Below are 13,488 nucleotides of genomic sequence, written 5' to 3'. Positions count from 1 at the left end.
GGGTTCACAAAGCTAGTAAATGTTAGCCTATTATTCCCATCATTCCAATGATCATGCCAGGCACTGGGAAGAAAACAGAGCCTGTGCGTGGGAATCTCGTTCTGAAGGAAAGTGAAATCTGGAATACTACAGGGACATAGTTTGTGATAGACAAGTAGCAGTTTCTTTCCTTTCCTCAATGCCTTGGCTAAAAAGGAGAATCACATAAAGAGGAAGAGAAGAGCTCTGAGCGTTTGGTTTCAACTCCTTCCCTCCCTAACTCAAATAAGCTGTTTTGTGATCATTGCTGTCATTATCTTAATCTATACATCAGTGATTCTCACACCTGAACAAGCCTCAGAGTCACCTGGAGGACTTCTAAAGAGTGTGCTGGGCCACTCCCAGAATTTCTGATGTGGTGGGCCCGGGGTGGAGCCTGAGAATCTGCATTTTGAACAAGTTTCCCAGTGAGGCTGATGCCTCTGCTGTCGGACCACACGTTGAGAACCGCTATGACAGAAGAGGTGAAGCATATTGTTCCCATTGCAGAGGTGAGGAAACTGAGCTTCAAGAAGCCTAGGTACCTCACTAGGAGCTACACCAGTGACAGGATTCGAACGCGGATCTTTCTTGACTCCCAAGCCCGTGCTATTTCTGCTATACCTGAGTAAGAGATTTAATACTCAAGGATTTCCCCATTCCATTTCTGTTCATTTTATTCTAAAGATTTGACAGAGAGAGAGACAGCGAGAGCAGGAACACAAGCAGCAGGAGTGGGAGAGGGAGCAGGCCTCCCGCCGAGCAGGGAGCCCGATGCAGGACCCGATCCCAGAGCCCTGGGATCACGACCCAAGCTGAAGGCAGACACCCAATGACTGAGCCACTGAGGCGCTCTGTTCATTTTATTCTAGAATCTCTGTTCTTGAAAGGCAAAGTGAAGGTTCTGCAAGTGGCTATTTTCATTTCCAATAGGAACAGAAGACGTTTTCTAAAAACTATTTTGCAGGGTGCCTAGGTAGCTCAGTCGGTTGGGCATCCGGCTCTTGGTTTCGGCTTGGGTTGTGATCTCAGGGTCTTGAGATCAGGCCCTGCGTTCTGTGCAGAGTCTGCTTGGGATTCTCTCACTCCCTCTACCCCTCCCCCTGCTATGGCAGGCAGTCTCTCTCTCAAATAAATAAGTAAACCTTAAAAAAAAAATTATTCTGTAAATGTTCTTGCCCATCCTCCCAAGAAATCCTCTTCTAGAAATCTATACTAAGAGAACAATCCAAAATACAGCCCCAAATGCAAAGATGCTAAGTGTTTTAATGAAAAACTGGAATCTAAATACCCAATATGGGGGCACCTGGGTAGCTCAGTCAGTTAAGCGTTCAACCCTTGGTTTCAGCTCAGATCATGATCTCAGGGTCATGAGATCGGGCTCACATCAGGCTCTGTGCTGGGCGTGGAGCCTGCTTAAGATTCTCTCTCTCCCTCTCCCCCTACCCCACCACTCATGCATGTGCGCTCTCTCAAAAAAAAAAAACAAAAAAACCCAATATTAAGGAACTGGTTAAATAAATCATGGTATATCCATATGATGAAGTATTATGAAGCCATTAAAAATTATTTATTTAGAATTCTTATAACACGTCAAAGTATTTATGATATAATATTAAATAAAATAGAACACAAAACTAAATCCAGTAAGCTCTCAATGTTATTAAAAATACTGAAAAAAGACTGAGGGAAATAAACAGGAACATTGACAACAGTTGTCTCTGCTTCTTCTACACTTTCTACAGTGAGCTTTGTAAGCAGATAAACCATGCACTTTCTTCCTACTGACAAATCACAATAGATATTTTCAAGACCCTTCTACAGTTAGTCCACTCCTGAATAACCAGAAAAAGCAAAAATGAATTTTAATCTTTTAATTCCAGATTACATTTTCCCTGACCTTAGAATTATACCGTTTTAAGTAAAAAAAACAAGCGAAATACATTCAAATGACAATCATTATTATAAATAAGAATACAAATAGAAAAGACTAGAAGGATACCTATAAAGATGATAATGCAGATAATTTTTGGTTGGCGGAATAATAAGACTTTTAAAATCTCTTTTTTAGCTTAACAATTTTTATTGCATTTTCTACAATGGACACCTATTACTTCTGTAGTAAAAAGTCTTTGCTGTTTTTCCTTTTAAGAGACAACCACCAAGCAAATTACAGCACCATCTACACAGTGAAATACTAATGACCATTTTTTAAAATGTTGTAGATTATATAATAACATGAAAAAAGTTTGATCTATATTAGCTGACCATACTATAAAACAGTATGTTCAGAATGATCCCATTGTTTTGTTTAAACACAAGCAAATGTCTACATATACAAAGAAAATACAATGGAAGGATATATGCCAAAATATTAATAGTGTTTTACCATAGACAATAGGATTAGATGTTATTCCAACTTTCTTATTTTCACTTCTGTATTTTGGCAAATGTTCCTCTGTTAAATATTACTTTTCCAGTATGCAAAAAAAAAATAAAAAAGCTTTTTAAAAAGCTACATTAAAACAAAAAGTTACATTGTTAAATAAGAGAAAGACAGACAAAGAAATGAGGAGTATCTTATTGAAAGATCCTCCTTTAAAAAGGCCTCCCAGCTCCAAATCAGCTCCGATTTCTAAATCAAGCTGGCCTTCCAGCATCAAGAGGGTAGTCAGCATCAATCTTTCCTCCTATTCAAGACTTAATAATGCTTGAGCAGGACACTGGCTCCAACAGCAGAGGTCACCCCCCTTGATGGGGCAAACACACATTGTCTGGAACTTTTAAACAAGACCCTGGTAGAGAACAGGGTCTAGGGTAAAAACGTAACTGCCTTCCAGGACTATGGATCTGATTACAAGTAAGTATAATTTATGATCATTGATGAAGGAGACACACAATTTATGTTGCAAAGAACACACTATCTATAGAGTTATACTCCCAGGCCTGGCAGAGACCTCTGAGATCATCTGGAGACAATTTCCAGGACACTGTCTTTAGGATGTTATGTAAATACTGACTAGAAACAATAACAGAGATGTCATGCTGGAGAATCTTAAGTAAACATTTCAAAAGCCTGGCTTCCTGTTTATACAATTTTAAGTCACTTTACTGCTAGCCACAAGGTGATTCAGCATTCCAACTGAATCTAAGAATTTCTTGACTTTACATATACTAAAAGGGACTACAAAGAACAGCTGAAAACCCACACAACACAGGAAGGAACAAAAATAAATACACAGACATGTGTCTTCCAGCCCAAACAATGAGAAATCTATGCAATTAGCCTAGCAGTTCAATCTATTTCCAAATCACTATCCTCACTGTGACAGGTGGCAGAGTTACACACAGACGTCAGCACCAAGACTTCCTTTTCAGGGAGCAATCCAAATTCCTGTAGAAAAGCTTCAAGGTCCACAGCAAAGAAATCTTCCCCCAGCTGGTCAGTGACACGAACAAAATTGCCAATCAATTCACCCCCCTTGTAGATCAGCAGGGCAGGGAGGGCGTTCCTGGTGAAGCGACTGCTGGCCCCAATAACCGAGCTCTTCACCCGGCAGAATTTGACGGCTGGGTACTCGGCAGCAAGGCAAATCATGCAGCCATTCATGGCTTCGGTCCCCGGAATGCCATCCTCATAAATATGGACCATGATGAGGGTGCTTTTCTGCTCTTTATCAATCATGTCTAAAAACCCTTCTCCGCTGGGGATCTCAAAAACCTGCTTGAACTGGGGCCCTTTGTGAAGCTGCTGCCGCATCTCTTCCATTCTCTGCTTCCGGTACCGCTGGAGGAACTCTTCGTCATCTTGGTCCTCATTCATCATGGCAAACTCCTTCAGAGTCATCTGCAGGACGACCACAAAGTGAGCAGACGCAACACGAACACAACTCTGCGGTTATAGTTAGTATGCACCCCACGCTTATGAGATGTGAGGAACCCTGCCAAGTGCTCTGTATGCATTAAAGCCCACAGAAATCTTAGGATAACCCCACCGGGAGGGAACTTTCATTGCCCTCATCTTACAAATGAGATCCGAGGACTTGAGATTATTGGCGCCAGTTCACGTAGGTACGAGCCCAGGACTCAAACTAGATTTTTTTAAAACCCAATCTTTTAACTACCGCATTATGATGCCTCTCCATCCAAAAAGGCGGTTAGTATCACTTCATGAGCGTGTTTCTTTTGGTCAGTCTTGACAGTGGATTAATTATTTTATCCACTATGTCAATTCTGGTAAAAAGACAACAGGATATTAAGGAATTTTAAAAAGAACACTTGCAATTCTTGCTTTGCACGCTCCCCACACACACAGTCACATACACTCTCTAAAACTGGATGTTGCTTTTTATTACCAGTCGCAAGCTGAAATCATTTCTGCTTTTTTAACAGCAGCTGTCGGGTGTACCAATTAAGCCATAACCTGCTTTTGCCACTTGGCATCATTACATCATAAATATTTCCTCGCGTTTCTAAATATTTTTTTTTAGAATTACACATAATGTGCCATATTTTGCTTAACTTCCCAGTTTCTGGCATTGAGCCAGTTTCCAGCCCTGTTTCACAAGCACACAACCCAGCAGGACACGGACAGCTTCTCTCAACTGCCCCATGTGGTCATGTGATATGTTGTTATTATGCTGCTCTAATCTCCGTAGAAGGAAGCCCTGTGAGCAGTGGGCACATTGCCCTGCAGCCAGCTTATGTTACAAAAGTATCTTCCTTCTCCTGGCCTGGAACAGAGCCTAGCACTGCCTCCTATGGCACTGATTAGAGCGTGGGCCAGGGAACAACAGTAGATCAGAATGGACATTTCTGCATCACGGCCAGCACCATCCTTCCCTGCAGCTCCCAACTCTCCCATCTATCTTGGTCTGCCAGAGTGGCTCTTTCTGAGCCGTTATGGTCAGAAAGTCTCATGCCCCTAAATCCTCCTCAGGCTCCAGACAAATGACTCCTCACTCAATCCTCTTATGTGCTCCCTGATCCTGGCTGGTATTTCCAGCCAAGAGCTGCTTTGGGCCATGGCCAAATGATCTCAGGCACTCCTAGACATTCATCCATGTTCAGAGGGCACGTGGGAGGATTCGATGGTCCTTTGATATGGGGGAAATAAGAGAGTCAGGGACCTGGTCCCAAATATCTTCCAGAGTGCCCATTTGCTTCTACTGTGTTGCCTTGTTCTGCTAAATTCTCGTGAACAGGCTTCAGGTGAAACAGAGCAGAATCACAGAAAGAGCAAAAAAATCTGGCTGAGACGCCTACTTCCTATTAGCATTTACTGGTGGCATGCCCTGAACCAAGGCCCCTCTCCTCTCGAAGCATCTGTTTCATTGTTGGTAAAACAGGGATAACGCCACCAACCTCAGAGGGTTATTCCTGGCCCAAGGTAAGGCCTCAATAAAGGACAGAAAACTCCCATTTACTGAGCACTGTCAATGGGCCAGGCACTGCACTGGGCTTTGCACCCAGAGAGCACTGTGAGGTAGAGATGCTGACCTCACCTAACTCGTGACAAACCGGACTCGGAACAGAAGACACAGCCCCATGGGAAGCCGGTGGCCACACTGAGAAAAGCCCGGGGGCTGCCAATTACCTTCCCACTGATCTTCTCCTGGAGGTCCTTCTGCTTGTGTTGCTCCTCCTCTTCATCCAGATGGGACCTGCAGGTCATTGACAGCTTCTTGACTAGCCTTTCCATCTCCCGGCACTGCTCTTCCCTCTGCTCTGTCTCCAGCTGTTTGAAGCGGCGCCAGTCATTTATCACCCCTTTTGGACCTGAGCGGGGGGTGAACGTGGAGGTGACCGAGGAGAGTGGGGAGAGGATTACGGGCCAGCTCACAACCGGCTAGAGCCTGCTCCATCGGCTGCACAGGGACACAGAGCACACAGGCTCACGTGGCCCCCACACAGTGACGTCCGCTGCGGCGTGGCTCTCCATAATTAAATGGACAAGCTAAGGCCCAACATCAGGAGGGGCACTAAATAAATCGTGATTCATCTACTCAAAAGAAAATAAAGCAACTCATACAAAGAATGAGGTAGCTATATGTTTCTTGCCATGAAAGATGTTCAAATATATTAGGTCAAAAAAAAAAAAAGAGCAAAATGAAAAACAGTATCGTGGGACGATCATCCATTCTTTAGAAAAGAAATTGTTATGTGTATGTATATATATGTATGGATATCTGCTTATGCACATGTACCTTTGTATGTTCACAGAAAAAGGACTAGAAGGAAATGCCAACAGTTAACAGAGGCTGTCTCTAGGTAGGGGGATCCAAGGGAACTAATGAGACAGAACCGCTACTTTTTCCATTCTACATTCATACATTCCGTATTATCTGGATTTTTTTTTTAGATTTTATTTATTTATTTGACAGAGAGAGACACAGCGAGAGAGGGAACACCAGCAGGGGGAGTGGGAGAGGGAGAAGCAGGCTTCCTGTGGAGCAGGGAGCCCGATACGGGGCTCGATCCCAGGACTCTGGGATCATGACCTGAGCCAAAGGCAGAGGCTTAACAACTGAGCCACCCAGGTGCCCCTGTATTATATGGATTTTTATAAGATTGTGGCAGGTTGTTCTGTTATTCAAGTTACCCCCAAGCCTCGCTGCTCCATGCTATATATCCCTGCCATGTGTTTTGTAGGACCTTTTATGGGATGGGTATATGCATCCCTGGCTCACTGATGCTGGGCTTGGCCACGTGACTTGCTTTGGCCAATGAATTCTGAGCAAAAGATTTACGAGCCATTGTTTCCAACAGTCCTCTCTTGCTCGCTAGACTTGGTCATGAAAAGGCATGTCCCAATCAGGGGTTGCTCCTTCAACCCTGTCGCTAGAATGACAGGATATATGAAGAAGAGGCAGGGCTGCTGCTGACCCACACAAGCAGCTTTGAGGAATACACCTTCACTATCATAAGCCACTGAGGTTTGGAGGTCATCTGTTACCGCAGGAAAAAAATATAAAAATCTACATGAAGATGGGGCACCTGGGTGGCTCAGTCATTAGGCATCTGCCTTTGGGTCAGGTCATGATCCCAGGGTCCTGGGATCGAGCCCCGCAGCGGGCTCCCTGCTCCGCGGGAAGCCTGCTTCTCCCTCTCCCACTCCCCCTGCTGGTGTTCCCTCTCTTGCTGTGTCTCTCTGTCAAATAAATAAAAATCTTAAAAAAAAAAAAAAAAAACCTTTAAAATTCTACCAAGAAACACAAAGAAGGATCTGATTAAATGGAAAAGCAATACCATATTCCTGACCAGGAAGGCCCAATATCACAAGGGTGCCAATTAACCCTAAATTAATCTCTGTATTTAATGCATTCCCCTGTATGCATGCTCCTAAATTTGTTTTGGAAAAAGAAGAAAGCAAAAGTTAAGGGGCACCTGGCTGGCTCAGTCAGTAGAGCATGTGACTCTTGACCTTGGGGTTGTGAGTTCAAGCCCCACACTGGGCACAGAGCCTACTTTAAAAAAAAAGTTGGGAAAATGGTGACACAGAAGAGTATTGAGGGGAAACCAGCCCCACCAGATACTGAAACCTGTAATACAGTAATTAAAAACAGTGTGATATAGCACAATAAAAGACACAAATATAGGCAGGAATTCAGTACATGATAAAACTGACATTTCAAAGCAATAGAAAAAAGAAAGTTTATTCACTAAATGGTGTTGAAACCACTGGGTAGCAATATGAAGACAAAAAGGGAGCCCTACCACATATCTTGCACCAAAATGAATTCCAGATGAATCAATATTTAAGTGTAAAAAAAAAAAAAGACAGAAAAAAATCATGAACATACCAAGAAAAAGTATGGGAGAACCTTTTTATAATCCTGAGTGAAGACCCTTTCAATAAGAAAAAAAAGTAAGAAAGTATTAAATAATGCTTTCAGACACAGAAAAATAAAAGTTTTACGCCAGGAAAAGAACATAAAGTCAAAAGACAAACAACAAATTGGTAGAAATAGTTACAGCTCATAACACAGATGAGTTTCCTTACTATATAGCTGCCTAAAAAGAAAAAGACCAACCACCAAATTTTAAAAATGAGTAAAGGATATGAAAATATCTCTTAAAGTTAAAGAGGCTCAACATCCCTCTTGAAAAAGATAGAAAATAAAACTACAATGAGTTACCACTTGTCATCCACCAGGAAGCAGAGATCCCAGGGATCTCTGATAACACAGCAGGAGGGCAAGTGTATGGGGAAAATACCACGGGTTACATATAAAACAGCACCACCTCAATTGCCACAATTTGGAAATATGAAAATGTAAAAGTACAAACATGCCATTTCTAGGAGTTTATACTACCACAGAGTATACTACCATGTACTAAATGCATACCTATGACTTCTGTGATATCAAACCACTATTAATTTGAGAAGCCGGATTCAAAAGCAAGTCCGTCTGTGTTAACTGCGTGTGTGTTCACAGTCTACGTATGCTGTGCATGCCTGCTGGCTTTGTGCACTGAAATGGCTAGAAGCACGCAGAGGGACATGATGACACGAGGCTATCTCTGGAAGTGAGACTGGAATTAGAAGTGATCAGGAGACTTCTGACTGATACATATTTAACGGACATTTGTTAAACCTGATCCCAGAGCTCAGGGATTCCCAGTACCTGTGTTAATTGAGATGCCTTCGCCTGCCAACTCAGCATCTGCAGGCGTCGAACTACGGGCCAGTGCAGCCCCGCCGCCGTCCTTGCCCTCACGGTCGCTGTCCTCGCCCTCACTGCTGCTGTAGTAGTACTGCAGCTTCTCCCCCAGCAACTTATCATCCAGGGTCGTCATGGTGCCTAAGAGAGGCAACGGATCAGGCTCTTTGTTGGTGTGAACCAGACAGACATGGACTAGGGGCTCACTTATGCTGAGATCCTACTATTTACAAGACCCGAAAAGTGATTTTTTGCATAAGCAGGATCTCAACAAATCCATACCATCATCCTGGGTGACAGGGTCAATCACGCTCTTTTTGTCAAAGGTAAAATTGAAGCTCAGATAAGGGAAGTTTCTTTGCCAAGCTTTACAGCGAATGGCGGAGCTGGGACCAGGCCCCAGGGTGCCTGACTCCAAGACACCGAAGGCGTGAGTCACTGTCTTTCGTATACCATACCCCGCACTAGCCTGTTGGCTTGGAGCAATCTACTTACTGACTGGAGGTTTTACCTACACATACTTTTAGGTTTTCCTATCAACTACGACTGCTGGGTAATTGAAAATTGGGTAATAATCCTCAGAAAAAACTCCAAAAAGCAGCATCAAGAGTATTATGCTGAGTCACTCTTTGTTTAAATCAATCACTCATGTGTCCCTTGCCTCCAACTGCCCCTAACGCACACTGTGCGGTGAGGATGGATGGGCTCTGAAAGCCCTACCGCTTGACGGTGAGGATGGATGGGCTCTGAAAGCCCTACCAACTTTGGTTAGAAGAAGGGCCCCTGACAAGATCTTACTGATTCCCAAGAGTTTAAAGGGCAATGGTTAGAGCCAAGACTGCATCAGAAGAAACCAAGGGCACTTGGGGAGAAAGGTACAGCTTAGCTCCTCAGAGGCTAGCTTGCCCTTCCAGGAGGAAGGGTGCCAACTCTAGTCCCTCCCCTAAGCATCGTAATACTATGCTTCCTTCATTAAACACTTATCACCGGGCCTGTGAAACTCCGTTACAAAGTGGCTCTCCCAAGGGGCAAGGGGTTCCTGAAAGCAGGGACCTCCAAGGTCCAGCACAAGGCCTTCGCACCATTCACTAAGCACATACGGAGACAGGCAGGGTCGGTGCGGGAATGCGAGACCCTAGTAGTCAGACAGAGAAGCTGCACAGAAGGCAGGGCTGATCGAAAGAAACATGCAGATACCGGGGGGTGAGGGCCGCGGGGGGCCAGAACCAAACCTAAAGAGGCATGGAGCGGCCCGGGCGGTGCAGGGAGGGCAGAGACTGGGCAGGGGTGTACTCGGTGAGGGCGGGGCCTCTGAGGAGGACGCGGCTAGGGCGGGGCCAGTGGAGCGGCCTGAAGGAGGCGGGGCCGGCGGAGAGGGCGGGGCCTCTGAAGGGGAGGGGGGGGCTGGGAAAAGCGGAAGGGCTGGTGGAGGAGGCGGGGTGGCGGAGGGGCGGTGAGGGCGGGGCCAGCGGAAGGGTGGCGGAGGGGCGCGCGGAACCGTTGGGGGGAACCCGAGGGAGGTGGGACCAGAGGAGGAGGCGGGGCAGGGAAATCGCGGCGGCCGTAGGGGTCGAGGGGGCGCGCAGACATCACCTCCCACCTGTATTCCATGCCCGCCGCTTCTTCCCGACTGACCTCAGTGCAGTTACCCCGTCTAGCTCAGTCCGGATCCTTTCCGGCTGGCAGCTCCGGACACTTCGGAAGGAAGGGTGCGCTCGGTAGGAGGAAGAGAAGTGGGTCGGCGCCTTGAGCACTAAGAGAAAAGCCGCCGGAGTCCCGACTGCGCGGACCAATGAGGCGGCCTTCCTGCGGTCGGGCAGACGCACGCTGCCCAATTAGGGGCAGCCTCCCCCGGCGGCTGAGGGGAATGCTACGGGTCCTTCTTTGGGACAAAACACCTCGACGGCAGTAGTACTCTTCAGTTGGCTTTGTTTTAATTTAAACGAAAAGTTATCCTGTACGTACCTAGTTTTTAATAATAAAAGTTTGGTTATCTTTGAAGTTTCTGAAACCGTTCCACCTGTGTTTCTTATTGGTTCTTAATCACATCGCGGCGCATAAGACAGACTCAGAGACATTAACTGTTTTGCCCAAAAACACACAGACTTGCATTAAAAAAAAGAAGAAGAAGCCAGGTCCCCGATAACGCTGTGTGAATTTCTGAATTGGGTCCTGGAACAGAAAAAGGACATGAACAGCATAACTGATGAAATAAGGTCTACTAACAATAATAGTGTATCAGCAGTTTTGATAATTGTACTATGGTTATATAAGATGTTAACCTTTGACTACTCTGGGTGAAGAATATAGGAGAATTCCATGTTACTTTTGCAACATTTTTTTAAACCTAAATTTCAAATTGAGTCCTTATTAAGGTGTCCAATACACAACCATGAAGTAATTCATAGAAAGCTTTGTGCAAATTAAATCATCCAAAATACCCTAAAACAATACACTCTAAAATAGGGCTCCTAATTTGAGGGAGAGATCCTCAACTTGTGGTCCTACAACCACTACGACCACCTGAAATTGTCTGCAAATTGGTATACGTGCGCATTTTCCTAAGAAGCTGTTGGTTCAGGCTCTCAAGAGTGAGAACTCCTCTGGGGCGCCTGGGTGGCTCAGTGGTTAAGCGTCGGCCTTTGCTCAGGTCAGGTACTGGGGTCAGGACCCCGCATCGGGCTCCCTGCTCAGCGGAAAGCCTGCTTCTCCCTCTCCCACTCCCCCTGCCTGTGTTCCCTCTCTCTGTCAAATAAATAAATAAAATAAAATATTTAAATATTTTTTTAAAAATGAGAACTCCCCTCCCCAAATTTAAGAACAACTCATCCTATGGAGATCCGGTGGTGACTTTTGTATTTTTGTTCGCAGAGTGAATAATCTTACCTTAATCAGATTTGTGTGTTGAACAGCCAGCCAACTGGAGGATGCTTGTGATCTGCCTTAAGTGACAAGCCAGCACCCAGCAACAAAGCCTCTGCAAGGCAGATTCCCCATAAATATCTGTTAAATGAATGCTAGGTGAATGCATTTGCTTTTAATTCTGTTTTTCTGACACCTCCCTGAAGCAAGGATCTTCTTCATCCCTGGTGGTGCTTTGTCCTTCAAAATTCACTTTGGGGGCGCCTGGGTGGCTCCTTTGATTAAACAATTACCTTTGGCTCAGGTCATGATCCCAGCGTCCTGGGATCCAGCCCCTGTGTAGCAGGGAGCCTGCTTCTCCTTCTCCCTCTGTTTGCTTCTCCCTCTCCCTCTGCAGCTCCCCCTGCTTGCGCTCTCTTGCTCTCTCAAATAAATAAAATCTTTAATAAAAAAAATTCACTCTAAGGCTGTAATCCTCAGTGCTACCCAAAGATCCTTGTTTCCCTGGGCAGGTTACCCTCCCATTCACTAAGAGGAGCAATTCACATCTCTTTTCTCAAATACTCAACGCTCTCTCCGCTCTCCTGGCTCAGTTTATGACCTTGGTTCTTATTTCACCTGAAAAACAGAAGCAGTCAGGAGCTGAGGACTCCTTAAAACAAACAAAACAGAACAAGCAGAAGCAATCAAAAGAGACTTACACTCATGTCCACCTTCAAAACGCACCAACAACCTCCTGCATCTGTACCTATTAAATGAATCACTGATGCAGTGGATCCCACTCCTCCAGCCTGGTAAAGGACTCTTCCTGCAATTACCTCCTGTCTCCCCTGTATATTCAAGCTTGCTTTCTACAGCTTGCTTTTATGCTTTCCTGGTTCTCATCTCCAAAAGAAAAAATCCTCTCAGATACCATTTTCCACCATTCAGATTGTTAAAAATCAGAAAGTTTGATCACAGCAAGACTGTGGGGAATGCATTGCTGGTGAGGTGTAAATTGATACAACTTTCATAGATGAGAAATACTGGTCAATAAAGCAAAAATATATACCTTTACTCTTAATCATAGGAAAAAACTGAGGGTGGCTGGAGGGGAGGTGGGTGTGGGGATGGGGTCACTGGGTGATGGACATTAAGGAAGGCACGTGATATAATGAGCACTGGGTATTACATAAGACTGATGAATCACTGAACTCTCTACATCTGAAACTAATAATACACTATACATTAATTAAAAAAAAAGAACTTACGGAACAGCGAATGACTGGCTAAAGTTCTCAGAAGAATCTGACTCAATATATTCAGTAGTATAAAAAATATATAAATACCTTGTTAATTAGATATTTGCTGTTTGAATGGTAGAAGAGTATCAATAAATTATAAAAAAATACTTTTAAAAATTTAATATTTTTTTTTAGCCCAGAAATTCCACTCCTGGAAGTTCATCTTATCAATACACTTGCATGAACATAGTATTTAGTTTAAAAAAAAAAAAAAGCAAGGTGGTGGAGAACATTATGTATTAATTTCCTGCCTTTTGCATAAAAAAAAAAACCCCTAGGGGCGCCTGGGTGGCTCAGTTTGTTGGGCGACTGCCTTCGGCTCAGGTCATGGTCCCAGGGTCCTGGGATCGAGTCCCACATCGGACTCCCTGCTCGGCAGGAAGCCTGCTTCTCCCTCTCCCACTCCCCCTGCTTGTGTTCCCTCTCTCGCTGTCTCTCGCTCTCTCCCTGTCAATTAAATAAATAAAATATTTTTTAAAAAACCCAAAAAATGTTACTTGCTTATATTTGCATAAAGAAAAGCATTAAAAAAATTGTAAGAAATAGAATAGTTATCTTCAAGGGATAGAGGCAAGTCAGGCCTGGAAGAGAGACTTTTTATATATAACTTTGTGTATATTCTAGAGTTTAAGAGTAATTTTGGGGGGGGCACCTGGGTGGCT

At 44.5% G+C, this 13,488-nt stretch overlaps 1 protein-coding gene across 4 annotated transcripts; it reads right to left on the bottom strand.

Moving 5' to 3' along the window:
• Window positions 1-1,573: 1,573 nt before the first annotated feature.
• PDCL (phosducin like) lies at window positions 1,574-10,624 on the bottom strand. 4 transcript variants are annotated; one of them, XM_027616726.2, is made up of 4 exons: window positions 10,282-10,624; window positions 8,646-8,822; window positions 5,615-5,755; window positions 1,574-3,865 (listed from the first exon to the last, which is right to left on the bottom strand). In XM_027616726.2, exons 2-4 carry the CDS (start codon window positions 8,802-8,804, stop codon window positions 3,314-3,316), a joined length of 852 nt encoding a protein of 283 aa, XP_027472527.1. In that variant the 5' UTR covers window positions 8,805-8,822; window positions 10,282-10,624; the 3' UTR covers window positions 1,574-3,313. The 4 variants fall into 4 exon arrangements, with proteins under 4 accessions (XP_027472527.1, XP_027472526.1, XP_027472525.1 ...); XM_027616725.1 differs by having other exon boundaries at window positions 10,317-10,621; XM_027616724.2 differs by having other exon boundaries at window positions 5,615-5,796; window positions 10,282-10,616.
• Window positions 10,625-13,488: the final 2,864 nt, after the last annotated feature.

This window comes from Zalophus californianus, chromosome 13 (assembly GCF_009762305.2).
Source record: "Zalophus californianus isolate mZalCal1 chromosome 13, mZalCal1.pri.v2, whole genome shotgun sequence".
Taxonomy (NCBI): domain Eukaryota; kingdom Metazoa; phylum Chordata; class Mammalia; order Carnivora; family Otariidae; genus Zalophus; species Zalophus californianus.
Note: the sequence above shows the minus strand (reverse complement) of the source record. Positions and strands in the feature narration are given on the sequence as shown.

Bases quoted from the DNA above. Each gene is read 5' to 3' on its own strand.
- PDCL (XM_027616724.2), bottom strand. From the start codon at position 8,817: ATGACGACCCTGGATGATAAGTTGCTGGGGGAGAAGCTGCAGTACTAC. The intron at 5,797-8,645 runs GTACTGGGAATC...CCCCCCGCTCAG, and splicing joins AGGCATCTCAATTAACACAG to GTCCAAAAGGGGTGATAAAT. The intron at 3,866-5,614 runs GTAATTGGCAGC...GTCGTCCTGCAG, and splicing joins AGGAGAAGATCAGTGGGAAG to ATGACTCTGAAGGAGTTTGC.